Raw genomic sequence first — 20,186 nt, forward strand, 5'->3', positions numbered from 1 at the left:
GTCTTCAACCCTGCTTCTGGAAGGTCACTTTTCTGCAGAGTTTATTTCCAGCCCTAATTAAACACACCTGAACCAGGCTGACCTGAAAAAGGTCTTCTACAACTCTTTCTCTTCCATCTAATGCTGGTATGACGTACCTCACTCAATATCACACCGTGTTTGTTCGCTTAAGTCAGAAGAGAACTGGTCTCCTAACTGAGTCTGATTAATCCCAAGGATTTTATTTCTCCATTTCTGTCTCCTAATGGTGTTTGGTTTCCTTGTCACTATTGTCGTCTGGCTTGCTTAGTTGGGGTTTGAAATATACTTTCAGAAGTTTATCGATATGACAGAACTGATGGTCACCATCAGATGAGAACAAAACTTGAACTGAATTAAGCTGGATGATGGAAATATCATCTTCTGTAGAGCTGCTTAACAGCTGAATCGCCTCTTGCAAAATCAATACTGGACTAATGACTAATGAACTCATTTGAACTGAATAACTACATTGTCACCTTTTGTAGAAATGTTTACAGCTGATTTGACATTGTTTCAAAGTGATAAACATCACATTGTTATTGATATGAACTGATTTGAGGTAAATAATGACGCTCTCATCTCTTAGAGCTGCTTTACAGCAGAATATAAATTGTGTCCATAGATGAATTTCCATAATTGATTGCTATTTTCCTATTTATCCCTGTGAAGCTGCTTTGATGCAATCTGTTTTTTATAAAGTGCTATAGAAATAAAGGTGACGACTTCAGAATTGCTTGAAAACAACAGGCAGGTGTGTTGAAGCAGATTGAAAATAAACTTTACAGGACAGTGGGTCTCAAGGAGGGTTGAAGACCTTCACACTCCTTTGAGTCTTCTTTGTGCACTTTTAGTGCACTTCACCAAGAAAATACTGAGTAAAAACATGGACTTAATGTAGATTACAATTAGGTTTAGGGTTAGTACCTACTGTAGTTTTTACACACTGTAATTACTAAAGTTAAATTCATATGTACATGCAAAACTCGACTGTAAAATGAAGTGCTACTACTTTCTTTTCCGACTGCTTCTGTACCTGGGTGTTGTGGGTCAGCTGGGTATAGGTCCAGCTGCTCTAACAGTCTGGGTCAGGTTTCGCCCAATCTAGCTTTAGTGCTTCCACTTATCAAATAGAGCTTACAAAAGGACTGGGGCTCAGCACAGCCAGATGTCAAGCGGATTAGGAGGGCTCTAAGACCTTGGGTCTTCATAATAAAAAAGGATCCTGGATGTCAAGACCAGAGAACCTCTCACTGTGGACTGCCCTTGCCTCACAAAGAAGCCTTGGAGATTGAAATGAATTGCCAATTGAGTCTTTGAACACTTTGCCTTGAAGCCGATGCTGGAAATACTTTGCAGCACAAAGGGACTCTAGAAGATTAAGCTGGACTCTGGATGGTGTAAGACAACTACAGCACATCTATTGAGGAAAATAAATTTTTCAGCTTATAGACTTCAGGAAACAATCACGACTGAATTTGTCCTCTGATGGATGAGTAGTAAGAATGTTCCAGAAGAGGAAAAAAGTTCTCTACATCTACAATAGGGATTAGAGACCTTATCTTTCAAATTCTCATGTAACTCTCAGAGCAAAAATAACCCTCTTGGTTGCTTAAGTGGAGCAGAGGCTATCTTATCAAGGGTTTCATTTAACACAGCTATAATCTGACAACAGGACAACGTGCTTGCTGACAGAATACAAACGTGTGCCTGTTGCTCTGCCTTAAGTGAAGTCCTCAATGGTGTGAGCAGAGCATGAGTCAGAGCTGCAGGGCAGGGTGAGAGGCTGTGAAGTGCGTGGACGCGTGCGCCTCCTTGTTCTCCATCCGAGAGGGAGGTTTAGGGTGAAGGGAAGGTCAAGAAGCCCCTTCTTCATGCTGTCTGCAACTTAGACACATGCTGAAATAACTTCAAAGACAGACGCCCAGCATACACTAGCTGAGGACAGGGGCCACGTCTCATAGGCAGAAAACAACACCACAGTAAGATCAACACAGAGAGCTGCCGCTCAGTGGATCTTGACATAACCTGATATTCATACAGGAAGGAACACCAGGCTCAGGCTATAAGAGAGGGTAGGTGAAAAACGTTCATGTGGGAATGTATTTCTAAATGGTTTTTTTTTTTTTTTTTGTATTACACTTATGCCCTGAAGATATTATATAAGAGTTGCTGAGGTTTATTTAAAGCCTTACAAGTGCACTTTTTCTAATGCTTGATTGAAATTCTTACTCTGTTTGTGTTATGAGGTTACTTATTCCTGTTAAATTTCTAAATGAATTAGTTGAGCTAACCAGAATAAGCACCCAATGTCTGTCTCAATGAAAATTTTGGTTTATTGGTTTCAATGTATTTTTCACATGGAGCCTTGTATAGCATCTCACTGTAAGGCTCACATTTGCAGGCGGATATATTTTACTGGTCTGTATGGTGTGGGAAACATCACTGGGTTGTAAATGGAGTTCATAAATACCATCACTTCCTAATAAAACTCTGACTCCATAATCTACTATCTCTTGTATTCACTGAGCTGTCTAATACAAGAGTAGAGCCTGATAAAACACAAGGACAGACTAGCAAGAGCAAATCTGAGGCAGACAGATTCAGATAGATAGATAGATAGATAGATAGATAGAGCTCACTCTACTGTCTACATACAGAAGGCATCTTCTCTCAGTTGCTATAGTAACAGTGACCACCACGGACACACAAACCAGGATTATACTGTGATATTCATCCTCTTTACTTGAAATGTGAGTGGTCTGTGATAGATGCTGTGTTAAAGGGATGAGTAGTATTTAAAGCCCATCTAACATGGTGCTTTGAAGATGCTTTTATCCTCCACTTCATGGTAGTATATTAAAGTGGATCCGATCTTCATACGAACAGCACAGATATCAAAGGTGCAGCATTAACATTGGCTGAGTGTGTGAGTCCATTTTCTCAGAAGGACAAATATACATATCATTCAAGCTGCCCTGCTCTGACTGTTAAACACCCACTTAGCTTCTATTCATGCCTTTGTAGCGTATAAGTCAGAGGACGGGGTCCAGTGCAGTTGTTTGGTGGCAGAAACACAGTAAAACACATTTTTTTTCTAGGGGACATTGTCATAGTTCCAAAAAACTGTTGTTTTGTGTAATGATGCCATCATAATGGTTTGAAAAGTATGACATATTACTGTTATTATGGCAAATTAATTCTCTAGAAAATGCTGATATCAGTGCTGTAGGTTTTTATATTCTCAGTTCTTTTGCAAAACAAAAACCATGACTATCAGTTCCCATCTAACTCTTGCTGTGACTTCTCTGGAAAAACTAGGAAAAAGAACAGTTTATATTTCTGAAGTGTTTTATGTTGGGGGATGGAGGAGGAAGTGGTGGCGTGTTTATTGCTTGTAAATGCAAGTTTTACCGTAAGATGATAACATTACATATGATGATGACAATTCAGAACAACAACGAGGAGGGACAGATGGGCAAATATTCTGGGAAATAATTCATACGAAGAGTCCTGAAATCTTGAACTGTGATTCTGTTCTGAATGTAATTACTTTGTAAATATATATTTTAATATTTACAAAATAACATGGTGAAATCAAAATAAATAAATAAACAAATAAATAGAGAGAAAAAAGATTATCTACCCAAGAAAGATAAAGAAAAAAATAGATGTTATGACACTGTAAGTGAAACAAAGATAGATAGATTAAAACCCCTTGAAACTTTGGATCTGTTCACAAAAGCACTGAAATATTTTTTTTTCCTTTACAAAAGTTTTGAGAGAAAACACTCCTTCCACACAAACCTTTCAGTAAATTTTATAAACTTTCAGTTCATTTTTTCTTATTACTAAGAACATTTTACTAGAAGAACCCATTCTAAAGAACCTTTTATGCAAAGAAATGTCTCCACGGATGTTGAAGGTTCTTCATGGAACCACTGATGCCAATAAAAAACTTTTATTTTTAAAGTGCCCCTATTATGGGTAGTGAAAGTTTTTTTTTTTTGAAAGTCCCCAACAACAGGTTGACATGCATGTAAGGTCAAAAAACACATTAATTGTCTTGGATTATGGACTGGTCTGTGTGTGTTTTTTGCCCCTGTGACACAGTTTTGTCTTCCATTTGATTGTGTTAATTTGATCCCTTCCGGCAATGTAGTGTGACAGAAGACCCAACCTATAAACAGTTTATTGCGAGTCTCCCCTCCATTTGTTTTCCGTTTTTTCCTCAGTTTTTTCTTTCCGTTGTGTGTTACGGATCCCCTCCCAGATTACCGATCCGGGGGCCAGAGCCACCATCAACCATGGATCCATCGCTCAGGGCACACACCTTACTGTTTTGGGTCATGGCAAGCCTTACCAACTACCCAGATGACATGCTTTGTGCGTTCTACAATGCCAGTTTGAACATTGCACACAGAGCACTGTCATCCGAGTGAATTTCGCAACCTTCATGGAGTGGACACTGGCGAGAAATGGATCTCTGTTCCCCACCTGTTCCCAACATCTCCCCACAGTAAGGAGCATAAGCCCGAGCCCACCGATGACGGAGAGCCTTTTCCTGCCGCGATCCGGGGGCCAGAGCCCAACCCATCAGACCAGGTGCGAGAGCTGGGTTCAATGCCCACTGCTAGGGAGAGAGCCGCGGACAGTGTGAGCGCGGAATGGAGTTCGAGTATGGAGCACCACAAGGGCCAAAATGAGGAGGAGGAGGATCTTATAGACTGGGAATCTGAACTGGAGATTGAACTGCCCCCTCTCCTCTCTCCATCGTCTCCGCTGGTCCTGTCCAGCCCTCCTTCAATCTTGGTTTCCTCATCCGGCCCTGAGGGGGCTTCTGATTCTCCAGTGCCTGCTCCTAGAAAGTGCCTTCCAGTGCCTGCTCCTAGAAAGTGTCCTCCAGTGCCTGCTCCTAGAAAGTGTCCTCCAGTGCCTGCTCCTAGAAAGTGTCCTCCAGTGCTTGCTCCTAAAAAAGTGTCCTCCAGTGCCCGCTCCTTGAAAATACCAGCCCTCCCACCCGCTCCTGCCTCCACAACCACTGTCATCTGGCAGCCCTTCTGCCTGCCCTCAGCCCACCATCTATGCGGTGCGGGCCCTGTGGGACTGCCATCCTCCAGCGTCACCATGGTCGGAGTCTCCCTCACCTCCAGCTTCTAAGGGGCCGGACTCCACCTTGGCCCATTGTCCCAGCGGCTCCACCTCGTCTCCTGGCTCCCTCACCTCCACCATCAACCATGGATCCATCAGCTCCACTGGGCTCCCTCATCCTTCCGGCTCCTCCTGGGTCAGGCGTCCACCCGCCATCGCCTCTGGACTCCTCTCCACTGGCTGCGCCTAGTCGCTCCATCCCACCAGCTCCATTGGACTCCTTCCCCACGCCAGCTCCACCTTGGTCCTCAATTGCTCTGGCTCCGCCGCAGATCTCTGGATCTCCGCCTCCACCTCGGTCGCCAGAGCCCTTGGCTCCACCCTGGCCCCCTGGATCCTCGGCATCCACCTGGCTCATTTGCTCTCCATCTTCACCTCGGGCTCCTCCTCCACCTGCTCCGCCGCCGTTGGTCGGCTCCCTGGAGTCAGCGGCCATTCCTCCTCCATGGCTTCTCCCACTGTCGGCTCCACCTTGGGCCGCTGTTATGGCTGTGGCCTGGGTCCTGCTGGGCTCCTCCTGTTTCAAGCTCCTCATGTCTCCTCCCTGGCTCCTCCTTCTGTGGTCTAAGTCTGCCGGCCCCCTCCTGGGGGTCCATCCTCCACCGGAATCTCCTCCCAAGTTCCCACCCACGCCTACCTCTGTTGCTACTACGGTGCGAGGACGCACCTTTCGGGAGGGGGTGTTATGTCTGGATTATGGACTGGTCTGTGTGTGTTTTTTGCCCCTGTGACCCAGTTGGTCTTCCATTTGATTGTGTTAATTTGATCCCAGGTGTGTCTTGTTCTTCCCCAATTATCCTGCCTTTAAAAACCCTAGTCCTTTCAGTTCAGTTTTGTCGGGTCTACCAGTCAAGTATGTGTGTCTTTCTCCTGTTCTCCATGTTGGATTTACCCCTGTGTTGGATTAATAAAGACTCTTTCGATTATCCTCGGCTCCGTGTTCCTTCTGGCAGCATAGTGTGACAGCATTCATTATTACTTTATTTGCTAAATGATTCATTTTTCCAAACCCCTCCTTTGCGTGATGCAAATCTGCAGTGATTGGTCCGATTGGTCTCATTTTTAATTCATCTTGCCTGTAATGACTGATAAAGCAGCGTTTGTAAGAACAGTGCTGCTTTGTGTACAGCGTTACTTTAAGAGTGAATGCTAAGTTTCTTGGGGAAATGGAATACTTTTGTGAGTGAACGCAAAAGTTTTGCAAACAAACACAAAGTAATTGGGGAATTTAAAAGCACTGAAATATAATTGTTTACCTCTTAGGTAATGGTTACTTGTTCTATCCACCTGAGCAAGCCATTTTATGGAGTAGTTTTCTTAGTGTGAAAATGCTCCAGTTACTAATGTAACCTCGGTTCCCTGAGATAAGGGAATGAGGTTTGTGTGTAACACATTGGAGAAAACTCCTGTTTTACTCTGTACTGAAGCCTGATTTATTCACATTTGTGTAGCTGCACAAACCAATGGCGCTGTAGCCTGCTAGAAAGGGTGGAGCCTACCACTATATAAGTCAGCTCGGAGCGCCATTACTCAGATCATTCGACTGAAGCAGCAGCAATCGATTCGTGTGCAGCCTATAGCGTGGCGAGTGATGCAGTGCTCATTTCCTTATCTCAGGGAACCAAGGATACGTTAGTTACCCTTATGGCAGCCTCCAAAGCAAACAAAAAGCTGCTCTGACTGTCTGAACAGGCTAGAGCACTCCATATATACTCTCAGAGACCTTACTGGACAGAACAGGTTCTGACCCTGCTCACCATCAGTAGCGGAGAGTGCCAACAGAGAATCACCTGAGCTCTGAACGGAGATCAGAGCACCTTAGGAATATATCCTTTCAGCACGACTTTACAGTCGTTAGGTCCAAACTCACGACAAGAGATGCTGATTGACAGCGCTTGCAAGTCACCCACTCGTTTAATCGACGCCAAAGCTAGGAGCAGGGCCGTTTTAAGAGAGGGGCCACAAATTGGCAGAACTGAGCAGCTCGAAGGGGGTCCTTGTGGGGCCCGTAGGACTACAGACAAGTCCCAAAATGGCACAGTCTGAGGGCGCGGAGGGTTTAGCCTCTGTACACCCTTCAGGAACTTAATGACTAGGCTGTTTCTGCCATTTGATTTGAGAGATTTTATTGGATGGTTTAGTTTGGTAGATGTCACATGTGCTTTGTTTGTGTAATTGTAGTGTTGTCCAACAGCCCTTGCAAACACCAGTTAAAGAAGACTGACCATTTTTGGCTGTAAAGGCGCCTTGCCTCCAAAATGGTATTTTTTACTCTCGCTGGTTAGCTAGATAGTTACGCCAGTGAGTGGAGGTCCCTCCTCAACAGAATGGGCCATGGGGCTGCTACTGAGAGCTGCACTAGCTCCGGGAACCAAACCTGGTTCCTCCAGAGCGGGGCCACTAGTGGCGCTTTTCCACTGCGTGGTATGACTCTGCACGGCATGGCTCATTACGGTACGGTTCGGCTCGGCACGGTTTGCGTTTCCACTGCAGTCTAGTATCACTTCAGTGTGGGTGGGATTATTCACATGTCATTATATTTGCGCCGCCTCTACTGCCACGAATCCTAAAAAATACTTTTTCATTCCGCGTCGCCACCATCAAGCTCTTGCTGGATCCGCTCCTCTGCAATTAACGAGAGGAATGTCTGTACTTCAGCAACAGACAACAAAACTTTTTGGTTGTTAAAAACAACTTTTTGGTTGTTAGTGTTTCTGTAGCTCAAGTGGTAGAGCATTGCGTTAACAAGCACAAGGTTGGGGGTTCGATCCCCGGAAACCCATGATAGGTAAAAATTGATAGCCTGAATGCACTGTAAGTCGCTTTGGATAAAAGCGTCTGCTAAATGCATAAATTTAATTTAATTTAATTTAAAAAAAGGTGTGCTCATTTAAAACCTTAGCGTTTGATCCTTCGCTCGCTCCTTGAGCCACCGGATGACCTGAGGAATCAGGACAATCGGGCGAAAAGCGTAAAGGTGGGCACTGGGCCAATTGTGGGCCAGAGCATCTCACTGTATCAAGCAGTATGTTGGGGGGCAGTGAGGGTTGTCTTCTGAGGCAAAGAGGTTGACCTCTGCCTTCCCGAAGACTGACCAGATTTTTTGAAACGTTTGAGGATGTAGCGCCCATTCTCAATCTGCCCGGCACATGAACTGCCCTTAACGAGAGGAGTTCTCTCCGTGCCCAATAGAGGAGGCGACGAGCCATCCTGTATAGAGAGTGTGACAATGAAACCGCCTTGGTGATTGATGTAGGCCACCACTGTCAAGACGTGGTGCCCCTTTCAAGGTCAGTAGGAAGGTTTTCAGGGCTAAGAAAACCGCCAGCATCTCTAGGCAATTGATGTGTGGGCGCTGCTCTGGGACTGACCAGGAGCCGAATGATGGATTGCCCTCCAACAGGGCAACCTGAGTTTTAAGCATCCGTTGTGACAACCTTCCTCTTGGAGGTCAGCCCTAACCTCATTCCTGTTTGAAACAGGTGAGAGGACGCTCAGGGGGCCACAGCCTTGATACAGCAGTGGTCTACCTTGACAGGAAGCCCCCCGACACGCCAAACATGGGGTGGAATGCAGGCTTTGAGCCAAAACTGGAGGGGGCGCATGTGAAGGAGGCCCAGTGGAATTACAGAGGTAGCGGCCGCCATAAGGCAGAGTAACCTCGAAAAAACCTTCAGGGGACGCATCATCCCTGGCTTGAGTGATGAATCGCTGAATGGTCAGGGATCGCTCCAGCGTAATCCATGCCCGTATTTGGACTGAGTCTAAAATTTTCCCCAGAAAGATAGCTCATTGTCTGGGCAACAGGTAATTCTTGTTGATAACCAACCTAAGGCACTCTAAGAGTAACAGCTCTCTGTGAGCAGCCAAATCCCATTCTGATCTGGCTAGAACCAGCCAATCATTGAGGTAGTTCAAAATGTGGATTCCCATCTGCCTCAGCGGGAAAAGAGCCACGTCTATGCACTTTATAAAAGTGCGCGGGCCAGAGACAGTCCAAACGGAAGGACCGCATATTGATAGGCCACTCCCTCGAACACAAATCTCAAGAACGGTCTCTGATAGGGGGCTATGTGGATGTGAAAGTATGTGTCTTTCAGATTGGCCGGAGCATAAGCAAGTGGTTCAGATGTCCCAGATCCAACATGGGTCTGAGCTCACCATCTCTATTTGTAACAAGGAAGTAGTGGCTGAAAAAACCTGACACGCTGTTCGCTGGGGGCACTATTTCCACAGCACCTTTTGCAAGCAATACTTTTACTTCTTGTCCGAGAACAAGAGCTTTGTTGTCCAAGAATGAAGTTTGCATAAAACCTCTGAAGCGAGGTGGCCTGCAAGCAAACTGAAGCGAGTAACCTCGTTGGATTGTGTTTAGAACCCAACTCGACACTCCCGGTATGGCTGCCCAAACCATGAAACGGAAGGTGAGAAGGTCTATTTTTCGAATGAGAGTTCACCAAAAGGAGACGGGGAACCTGCATTCATGTGGTGTTGTGAGAGAGTGTGAAGAGGAAATTTGCTCTTTATTGTATGTGGGTCCACTATCGTGCTGCACCTGCAGGACGTGACCCACTGGAAAAAAATCTCCATCATTCAGAGATGCTTAGAGGAATGGAGAATGACCGGGAGGGCGCCTTCGTGAAAAAGGTAATCCACACGTGAAGATGGGAGAGACTCATGCTCTTGCAATGGGAGCCTCAGCGTGGGCTTCTTCCATGGCTTCTTCGGCTTCTTCCAGAGTCAACGGAGAGATGATCCTCGTCACTAAAGGAGAATGATTTGAGTAATGACATTCCAAGCCAACTTATAAAGTGGTCGGCTCTGCCCTTTCAGGCAGGCTAAAGCGCCATTGGTTTGTGCAGCTACACAAACGTAAACAAATCAGGCTTCAGTACAGAGTAAAACAGGAGTTTTCCCCAACGCATTATACGCAGCGGGAGAGACCATTCGAAAGGGAACTTTTTTCCACTTTAAAGAACCTTTTGTGCAATAGAAAGTTTCTATGGCTGTAGAAAGTATTAATGCCAACAAAACGCCTTTATTTTTAAAAGTATAAAACCTTTCCAGAGCACAAACATTTCTTTATAGTAGTAAAAAATTATTTAGATAATTAAAATGTTCTTCACACTAAAAAAAAAATCTTTTTTTAAGAACTGTTTATTGAAAGCTTCTTTTGTGGCATCACAAAAAAAAACCTTTTGGAACCTTTGAGCGTAAGAAGAACACGTTAAAACTGATACTGCATGTGATATTCAAATGAAAGTCAATTTTCACAATTGCCGTAATTTTTGCAAAAGCAGTAGATAATTATGTAAAGCTAGAGCAGCAAGCACTCGCGACAGAGCAGCAGATTTGAACACCCTAATTACTGTACTGCCATTTTCAGCACAAATATCATAATCAGGCCACAGCAGGACAGACATAGAAATGTGTGCTTAAAATTGAAAAGTTGAATGGCTGAAATAATGGGCATGCCATTATATCAATATAAGCAACCAAAACAAATGAGCACAAACGAGTACTTTCCTATTCATCTGTTCCTCACAGACTATCAGCATAAGCCCTCAGGAGCCCGATAAACGTGTCTACCCTTTTTGCTTTTGATAGTGGTAGTGATTCAGCTTTCTAAAGAGAAAACACCAGCGGTTGTTACATGTCTGTCTTTACATACGCCCTCAATTATAGTAAAATACTTGTACGGCAGCGAGCGAGTGTGTGCATTCTGTATATGTGCGAGTGCGGTCTCCCATCACCGTGGTGTGGACATGTAGATGCCTGTTTTCAAATGCTCCACAGGCCTGATATTGTTGAGATAATCTGCTGAAAACTGATCCTCTCCACACTATCGCCTGCAGAGGAACGTGTGGGCACATCAGCCCCCAACATCAGGAGCCTTGTCTGTCGCTACAGCAACAGCAAAAAGCCTTCCATTACCGCTACAGCATTCGCAAGGGTTTCTGCCAGACGACGCTTCTCTGATAACAAGACGACAAAATGCATACAATGCACTCTCAATCAGATGTGTCCATCTGTAAAAAACAGTCTGAAACAACAAGACTCGTCATGCATTGGTGAAATACCAAAAAAGTGGCTGAGGGTTTGAGAAAAACAAACAAACATGTGATGTCTGTACTGTATCTTGTACTTGCTCTACCATGATGGATTGTTCTTTGAGCTGTGTGAGATGGTGGTATTAAGCGAAGCCTGTCTCTTTAAGAGCCAGTCCTTGGGCAGGTTGGCTTGTTGAGTGGGGAGGTGGAACCTTGTCTGCTTCTACAAACAAGCATTTCTATCAACAAAACGAGTCTCACTAGCGGGCTGATCTTGAGGGTGTGCATATACACGAGACTGAATATTGAAGTTGTGCTTGATTTTCTTTTACAGTAATTCCTAATACTGTATGTGTGATATGTGAGTACCGTTTCATCAGCACCTGAGGTTTGCAACACTCTGCTGGAGGGGCCACCAACAGCTCAGGTGTGTCACATCTATTTGTCAGTAAGTGTATTTATGTGTTTAATAGAGTTAAATTGTTATGTGGCATTTAAAATACTGCCACTTGAAAGTGCTGGGTTGTGCAGTAGCTTTTAAACTCTGTAACTTTTTAAAAATGAGAATCCTTGTGTTGCAATTTCTGTACGAGGCAGAAATATGCTCTGGTAAAGCTCAAGCACTTAAATTTGTGAATTATAATCTGACTATTCATGTAATAGCAGGAAAGTATTTGTCTTCACACATCATTTGAGATGGAAATGGTGCAGGAATACAGATTCACTGTTATTCTGTGGTAGATGCTGGATAAAGGAACCATGTGCCAATTAAGTTTCCATGGAAGCTTCCTGGTAAAATAATGGGTTTTTAAGTACATATGCCAAGATTTTTGTGGGTTACTATGAGATTTTTGCATGTATTTTAAATGGAAGTGTATTTTGTGCTTCAGTGTACATCCAAGCTCAGAAGTCTGTCACTAATTCTTTATTGCTTAAAGACTTTTCAAAGAAGTGTTTCATACAGTACTGGCACAAAATCTGGAAGGATGTACATTACGACTTTCTAAAATGTGACCCTGGACCACAAAACCAGTCGTAAGTGTAAACATCTGAATAAACAAGCTGAATAAATAAGCTTCCCATTGATGTATGGTTTGTTAGGATAGGACCATATTTGGCTGAGATACAACTATTTGAAAATCTGGAAACTGAAGGTGCAAAAAATTAAAATATTACGAAAATTGCCTTTAAAGTTGTCCAAATGAGATTCTTAGCAATGCTTATTACTAATCAAAAATTAAGTTTTGATATATTGATGGTAGGAAATTTACAAAATATCTTCATGGAACATGATCTTTACTTAATATCCTAATGTTTTTTGGCATGAAAGAAAAATCTATAATTTTGACCCATACAATGTATGTTTGGCTATTGCTGCAAATGTCTCCTTGCAGCTTAAGACTGGTTTTGTGCTCCAGGGTCACAAATGTGAGAAGTAAATATGTTTGTGTTCCTAGACTGGTAAAATGGATAGTTTTGATGAGCCACAATATAAAATGCTGTTAAACCTACACATGTGAGTGCACATTCTATGTAAAATAAGTTACTATGTTATTATGTCCATGAAACACTTAAGGATAAATTCTGAAGAATCTTTATGCAGCTTCTTTTCACTCACTTTATCGTGTCATTTTCCAGAATGAGACCATAAAACATCAGATCATGCCCTTCACTGCAGGCTCTCAAGTGTTATTCTCCAAATATTCCCTACAGCATCACATTTGAACTGCTCTGTTGTGTTCAGTTACAACAAACACAAGAAAAATATTGTTTTTTTGATTTTTGGGATCAGTGATGTTAAATCATTGTGACTATTGTAACATACTATTCTCAGCTTTCCTGTACAAAGCTTTTCCCAAATTCATTCCCATTGTAAAAGCTCTCCATTAATTAATCATTTCGAATCTGGCCAGTTCCTCACAAATGTGCCAAAAATCTTTCCATGGAAGAAGAAAAAGTCATGAGGGTGAGTAAATAATGACAGAATTGTATTTTTCCACTTTTTTGTTGCCACCATTTTAAAAGTATAGTTTTAAATTTTGCATCATACTAAAGAATACCTTTTACATGAATCACTGTGATGCACAGCCCCATGAGACTTATTGCTTTAACATCAATTAGAAAGAGAGAAATTCTTATCAGAGGAACACAGCTGTCACACCTCAGTTGTTGTCGGTCAGTAGATATGTGTTAATAGTTAATAGCAGCTCCACAAGAAGAAGAAAAAAAACTGAATTTTTATCAAAAAAGGAAAAAATGCAATGCACAGGTCTACGCAGAAACCAAATGATAAAGATTCTCTGAAGAAAACAAGATGCTGCGAGAAGATGACTATTCGTCGATGTCTTGCTCTGGAGACAGTTTGGAGGCATGTTTGTGCCTGGGTGATGTTATCTCGCACCTCAGATCCGAACGAGCTGTTTATGGAGCTTGATTTAATAAATGCTTTGTTTGTAATGAGGAGGACGTTTTAAGCTATGAAACTTGCAGGATGTTTTAACGATACAAAGACCTCTTATATGCTAAAAGATCAAGGCAAATTTTATTTCTCATGTCATGACCAAGGTTTCGTTTTTATTTCCATTGCTGAAATTTGAATGCTGAACATGCTTTTCCAAAAGGTTCTTTTATTTTATGAGAAGCTAATAATTCATATCTGAATCATCTTGCTTTTAGCTTCATGTTTAGTGTGACAGGGCCTTCAGTTGAAGGACTGTAGGCTACATTTAAATCTATATCTGTTATAATGAATCGCTTTGGATGATTCATCGAATTTTGATGATTTGTGAAAGATGGACCATAAAAAAATGATGACAGTTTCCCTGGATAATTGCCAATGTGTCAAATGGCATAAAAGGCCCCTGACTGTACTTTTCACATCTGATATGACACATATTAATTAAACACGGCTGGAAATAGCACCTTCGACAATCACAGAGTGAGCTGCTCTGGAAATAAAGTAATGTTCAAATATAGCCTGTGCACTTGCTTTCACTTGCAGGTGTCTGCACATGAAACCGGCCAGAAAGCATAAGTGATAATTGACATGGCATCCCCAACATCAAGGACTGTAGATGGAGGCTTCCTCTTCTGGACCTCTTCTCAGCTTTCCCTTTCAAAGCTTTTCCCCAAATTTATTCCCATTAGTGGTTGCAAGAGCGCTCCATTAATCTACAATGGGAAACAACAAAAAAGAAGCAGCCAGTTGCACCATCTTGCCGTTTCATCATCTAGGTCATTTGCAAATCATACATTAATTCCTTTCTTGCTATGATTTTTTAATCTTTCTTTTAGTGTAAAATATTGCTGTTTGTGCATGTAAACGATCAAAAAAAAAAAAAAAAGACACAAACAATACAAATAATCACTAACACAAATGAACACTGCATACATCACTTTAAAAACACAGCTGTAATAATACATAAAAATTCATTTCAAGATCCCATTTAAAATACCTTCTTATTCTTGGCCTTTTTCACCAAAGGTACTTCATACCATCTGCCAGATGGAAGTAACTGAAAACAACTAAGCAGGGGATAAGAGTCTTCCTCACTAACAGAGGGTTTCCTTTTTAATGCCGCAGTATAGAGATCAGTGAGAGGTGTACTTGTCACTCACCAATTATGTTACTCGCCACATTTATAATTCTTAAAAGTCTGTTTTCGCCTTTTACAGAAAGAGAGTTAAACCAGGATTCAATACAAGTAGTGAGGTATATACCACTATCAGAATGTCCTTTTCAGTGTTAAAACTCCTAAATGCCTAGACGTCGATAAGCCTTTTTTAAAACATTGTCTGAATGCTTATCGAATGAAAATTGGGAGTCAGTCTCTATACCTAAATATAAAAATTAATATAAATATATAAAATGAACTAACAAAGGTTTGCAATGTGCTCATACATTATAAGCCCCACAACACATTTCTTTAGTTTTACTAATATTAAGCTGCAAAGAACTCTCCTCCTTCCAAACTGTAATAAAATTAACAAAATCTGAGGTAGTTATCTAATGACTGAATATCCTTTACACGTCCCACCAGCACCAATATCATCTGCATATCACAGGTCATTTCATTTATAGAAATAGAAATCAGGTAAGAGGCGTAACATTTCCGATACACTTCCATTTCCTGGTCGTTGAGCATTAGGAGCTGAATAGTGATTGTGTTCAGTTTTGGAATGTTTTTGAAGAGTATTTTTGTAACAGTTACCCATTTGACAATAAACCACAATAAAAAGTCCCCACAGTAATGTTTTGGTTGAAAACATGACAAAAAAGCACAGTGCAGAGAGAAGATATGAAATAGCCTAATATATGAATTAATGAATAAGAGCATTGCATATGGCTGAACCGATCGGCTTTTGCTTCTCATCTTCTCTTCATGTATTGCCTGCTGATGCAGTGTTTACAGAAGGTTACCGGGGAAACAATTCTATTTCTGCTGTTCCATAAGCGCCACCTGCTGTCAGACAGTGACAACATTCTCATTCAGGCTGCCTGACATTTCTGTTCAGACCAAATTCTTGTTGTAAATCTTAACCGGTAGATGGAAAGCAAGCTTATGCTTTGTAGAATCCTCAACACTTTGCAGAATAAGATGTCTTCCACTTGTTTATGGAGCAGATAAAATGCCTATAATCTGTCATTTTGACTCATCAATTTCCTAAACATTATCATTTTGAATAAGTTTAAAATATGGCCATCACTTTATTATTTTAAAGTTTATGCAAACAATATGTGCACATTAATGCTATTTTTATTTGTTGTTTGCCGGTTTTTGACAATTTGTTAACAATACAGTGATAATATATTGATCATTTAGGTCACTATAATCATGATATGAAGTTTTCATGCTGTTTTATCTCTATTAAAGAGACAGGAACTAAATCTGTCTGTTTCAAGCAGAGAGTGAAAAGGTACAGCATGTGTTGTGTTGTTGTTTTTTACTTTAAATAATGTAAATGTATTCTACCAGAACCCAAAAATAAAGTTATGGTCTTGTAAATGAGCATAATATGGGAATATTAAACAGTATTGCTTGAAGAGTTGTGGACCAGAGTGCAGGTTAGGCACAGGAGAAACAAACAGACACAACATAACACTTTTTCTGTCAGCACTCGGCTCAGCAAAGTTGCGAGATGTGTAAATAGACAGAAAAGGCAGTGAAGGACTGATGCGGTCTTGTAAATGTCCACCATGAAGGATTCACATAGTGCTTTTAATTATTAAGTATTAAGTTGAATTATTAAAGCGTGTCTGTTGGCTGGTGCATGGTCAGGTGTTGCTCTGTTAGATGCTTTGAAGAGTGAAATGACTTGGAAATCTTCATCTTGGGCTGTTGTGACTCATGTTGGAGGCTATGCAAGCATGCCTTGTTTTTAGTGCCTCATTTCTTGCTTTATACTTATATTCAGTAGGTAGATTCATAATATATGTCAATAGCAAAAGTTTGTGATTAAATGAATGATCATTTCATTGTTAATGTGTTAATGTCTCATTGTTTCAGATTGGCCTGCACCATGAATCTCACTGTAGTTCTGCTGCTCTGTGGCTGCTGTATGCTATTTCAACACAACTGTGAAGCCCAAGGTAAATATATTTCATATGCTGTTAATTTCTATTTATTTTTTTACTGTATATTCTTGAGCAGTGGTTGCTTTTTTTTTTAACAGTAATTCAATAAGTTAACTCATATAACACAAACAGATAAATTATTTTATTCATTCTGAATATCTTTTCTACACATCCCAAACGCATACATTATTAAAGGGCATTGATATCAGAAATATAATTCTAACAATTTTCATATTGAATTATTTTGAGTAAATGTGTAATATAACTTTAAAAAATTTATTAAAACTAATTTGCAGTCATTTAACTGTATTATGTATGCTTACTACATAATGATATTGAAATCAGTCATTTAAACGTTCATATCACTAAACCGCTATCATAGGAAGTCACGATGTGCTGCCTGTTTGTTTGTCAAGTCAAGCCGCTTTCACAATACAATCATGATGTGAATGTTTATAATTTCTTAATATTTACCTAAAAAGGTATGAGTAATATAAGGTAACTAAATGGGTTAAGTTTAGGTTTAGGGTTATTACAGTACCAAGTTTTTGTAATCACAATAATATGTACATAGTATGTACATGCAGAACAGGACTATAAAATAAAGTGGTACCGGACTTATCCTGGACTGATTTCACAGGAAACTATTACTGTAAAATGACTATGAAATAATGGCAATAGTTTATAATTTACAGTAGTTATATTGATACAATTCCATAAAATATCTGTTTAGCATGGATAGCAATGAAACTAGATATATGACAAGTAAAAGCAAAGCACATAGAGTATTTACAAAAGATACTGTTGGAGCAAGTTCATTATGAGGATTGGCCATACAGGCTGTTAATTTCCTCAAACAGTTTCTGCCAACTGTGCTGCAACAGGATCCTGGTGAGCAGATTACATAAAACTCAGCATCAGAGGCCTTTGATGGTTCCGTTGCGGCTGATCCATCTCTCTTTGAGTATTCAGCTGTGAAATTCCTGTCTGCTTAGAGAATGTGACAAATCTGCGTCTCAGTTGTTGGCAGCAAGAGTTTGTGTCTTACACGTGTGCTGGGGGCAAAGGTCAATGCCCAAAGTCCTTCCTCTGTGCGTCCAAGCAAGCCAGAAAAAATGTCAGTTGTGCCTGTTGACCTGCAGTTGAAGATGGGGGCAAAACCTGATCGGTGCATGTCTGCAAAGATGGATTATAGTGCAGGTCAGTGGGGCCAGAATCTCCTGGAAGGGGCTTCCAGCTGAGAGGCTCAAACCTGGAAACAAGCCACTGCAATGCCAAACTGATACAGACGGACAGCGCTTGAGTCTGTGCCAGTGACTATTGCCACACCGTAAAATAAGAAATCAGAAATCATATCAGTTGCTGGCTGTTCCTCAACACTATCAGTGCCTGCTGGACATTTGAAAGCTGCTTTGATGTTTTATACTAGTCATGGTACATTGAATAGTTCTATAAATGTTATAAAAATAAGTAAAAATAAAAATAAAAAAATAAGCATGAGTTATTAAATATGAAAATTATAAGTGTTGTTTTGGCAACTTAGCTAAGATAAGTTAAAGAACTAAAATAACTTACTGGAAATCAATAAAAACTACAAATGAAATAAAAAAAATAATAAACATAACTCAAATAACACCACCCCAAAAATGAAAGTTCTGTCATTATTATCATGTCAATTCCAAACTGGTATGACTGTCTTCTGTGAAAAAAGACAAGAGACATTCTTCAAAATATTTTCATTTGTGCTCCACAAAACAAAGAGAGAAAGCCATACAAAGTTGGAAGGACATGAGCATGAGTAAATGATGACAACATTTTGATTTTTCCTTTTAAATGCATGGCAGAAAATTCAAGTGAGAATGAATTGTGCCCAGCATTTATTATGTAATTGAAATCAGGTAGTTTAAATCAAGCTTCAGTGTGGTTACTGTAAATTACAGTGTGGAAATCTCCCAAGTGACAAAAACTTGCCTGTGCCAACATTTCTGCAAAATTGCATTGCTTTGTGCACATTTTACGACACTTTCAAAGTGACATGTCCAGTGAACGGCATTAAAAGCATGTTTAGTTTTGTGAAGGTGAACATGAATCTGGCAATGTTTTATTGAGTTAGCTCTTGTATATATTGCATGTACACTACAAAAATAACAGTGTACAGTACACTAAAATAATGTACAGTACACTAAACCCAACCTAATGGATAGTGTTAACAAAAGCTAAAATGAGATAAAAATGCATTCTGTGCATGTAATGCAGTACCAGGTGAGCTACTGAGCAAGTTTACTATGTGAGAAAAGCAATACATATGGACCCGATTATATGACACAAACATGGATTAGTTTACATACTGTATTATGCACAATAGTAATACTGTTTTGAGATCATAACATTAATTGGTAATTTGCCCTGTAAACAAAATTTGTGTGAAAAGCAATAAAGGTTAGTGTTTTACTGCCACTACTGTTAATTTTAACTGGGAACTACATACTGAATTGTATGCACAGTAAATATATATATTTTTTTGGGAGGGGGGGATGCATGTTTTTCTAATGAGCCTATGTTGCAGCCAACCCTAGTGCTCTGGAGCCTCACTGGATCGTAATCCGTCCTCGCTTGTCTGTCCTGGCAAAATGTTTTTCTAGCAGTGCAAACGGCTGAGTGGATACTGAGACTGAATGATCCTTTGCTTCACATGGATCTAGTTACTTCTTCCTCAGCTCCTTCAGATGCTGTCCAGCCGGCCTTCTATTACACTCCACCTGCTCCCCAGTGGGACACACATGCATACGCTTGGTGAGTGTATGTGGCCCGTCTGGGTTAAAACCAAAGGGAAACCCACACCTGCATGTTTCACTGGCACCATGGCGCTGAGCTTGGCCACGGGGGTTCTGGAGAGGGAATATAGGGTTTCATGGTAGGAATAAATTTAGATCACTCTGGTTTTCACATGCAGTGAGCCCACGCACTGTGGTGTCTGGTTAAGGACCTCCATGAGGTAAACCACAATGGCTGGAGGATGGAGACAGTCACACCTGTTGCAGTGCCATCATAAACTGAACCCCAGGAAGCACAGCCACTGTTAACAATTGAAATTATCACTATGTCAGATCACACATCCATCTTCAGCACAATGCCCACTGAATCAGAACATGACAGATCAAATCAGCAGGTGTCTGAGTGAATCTCAGGAAACCTTTTAGGAACATGTAAAGGGCTGCCTTTCCCAAAAGCATCGTAAGACTAAGTTGATCATAGCTTCCACTGTTTTCTCACCAAACAGTCTCAAAATGTTTTGTAGATTAAAAATAGCAAAACAAAGAACCTTTATGATTCCGCTCATCTTAATTACTCCAATATGTTCCAATTATGCATACATTTCATTTGCAAAATAC

General features: G+C 41.0%; 1 protein-coding gene across 3 annotated transcripts in view; it reads left to right on the plus strand.

Annotated features, from left to right (window-relative positions):
• Positions 1–1,392: 1,392 nt before the first annotated feature.
• The window catches only part of dlk2 (delta-like 2 homolog (Drosophila)), a 28,368-nt gene continuing 9,574 nt past the window's right edge, over positions 1,393–20,186 (plus strand). Inside the window, exons 1-2 of one of the 3 annotated variants that reach the window (XM_042736366.1) lie at positions 1,393–2,093; positions 16,727–16,809. In XM_042736366.1, the coding sequence (XP_042592300.1) occupies positions 16,740–16,809 (70 nt within the window). In that variant the 5' untranslated portion in view covers positions 1,393–2,093; positions 16,727–16,739. Of the gene's footprint in view, positions 2,094–10,336; positions 11,668–16,726; positions 16,810–20,186 lie in introns of those variants that run through there. The other 2 variants (XM_019114029.2, XM_042736365.1) reach the window with 2 other exon arrangements.

This window comes from Cyprinus carpio, chromosome B13, assembly GCF_018340385.1.
Source record: "Cyprinus carpio isolate SPL01 chromosome B13, ASM1834038v1, whole genome shotgun sequence".
NCBI lineage: Eukaryota > Metazoa > Chordata > Actinopteri > Cypriniformes > Cyprinidae > Cyprinus > Cyprinus carpio.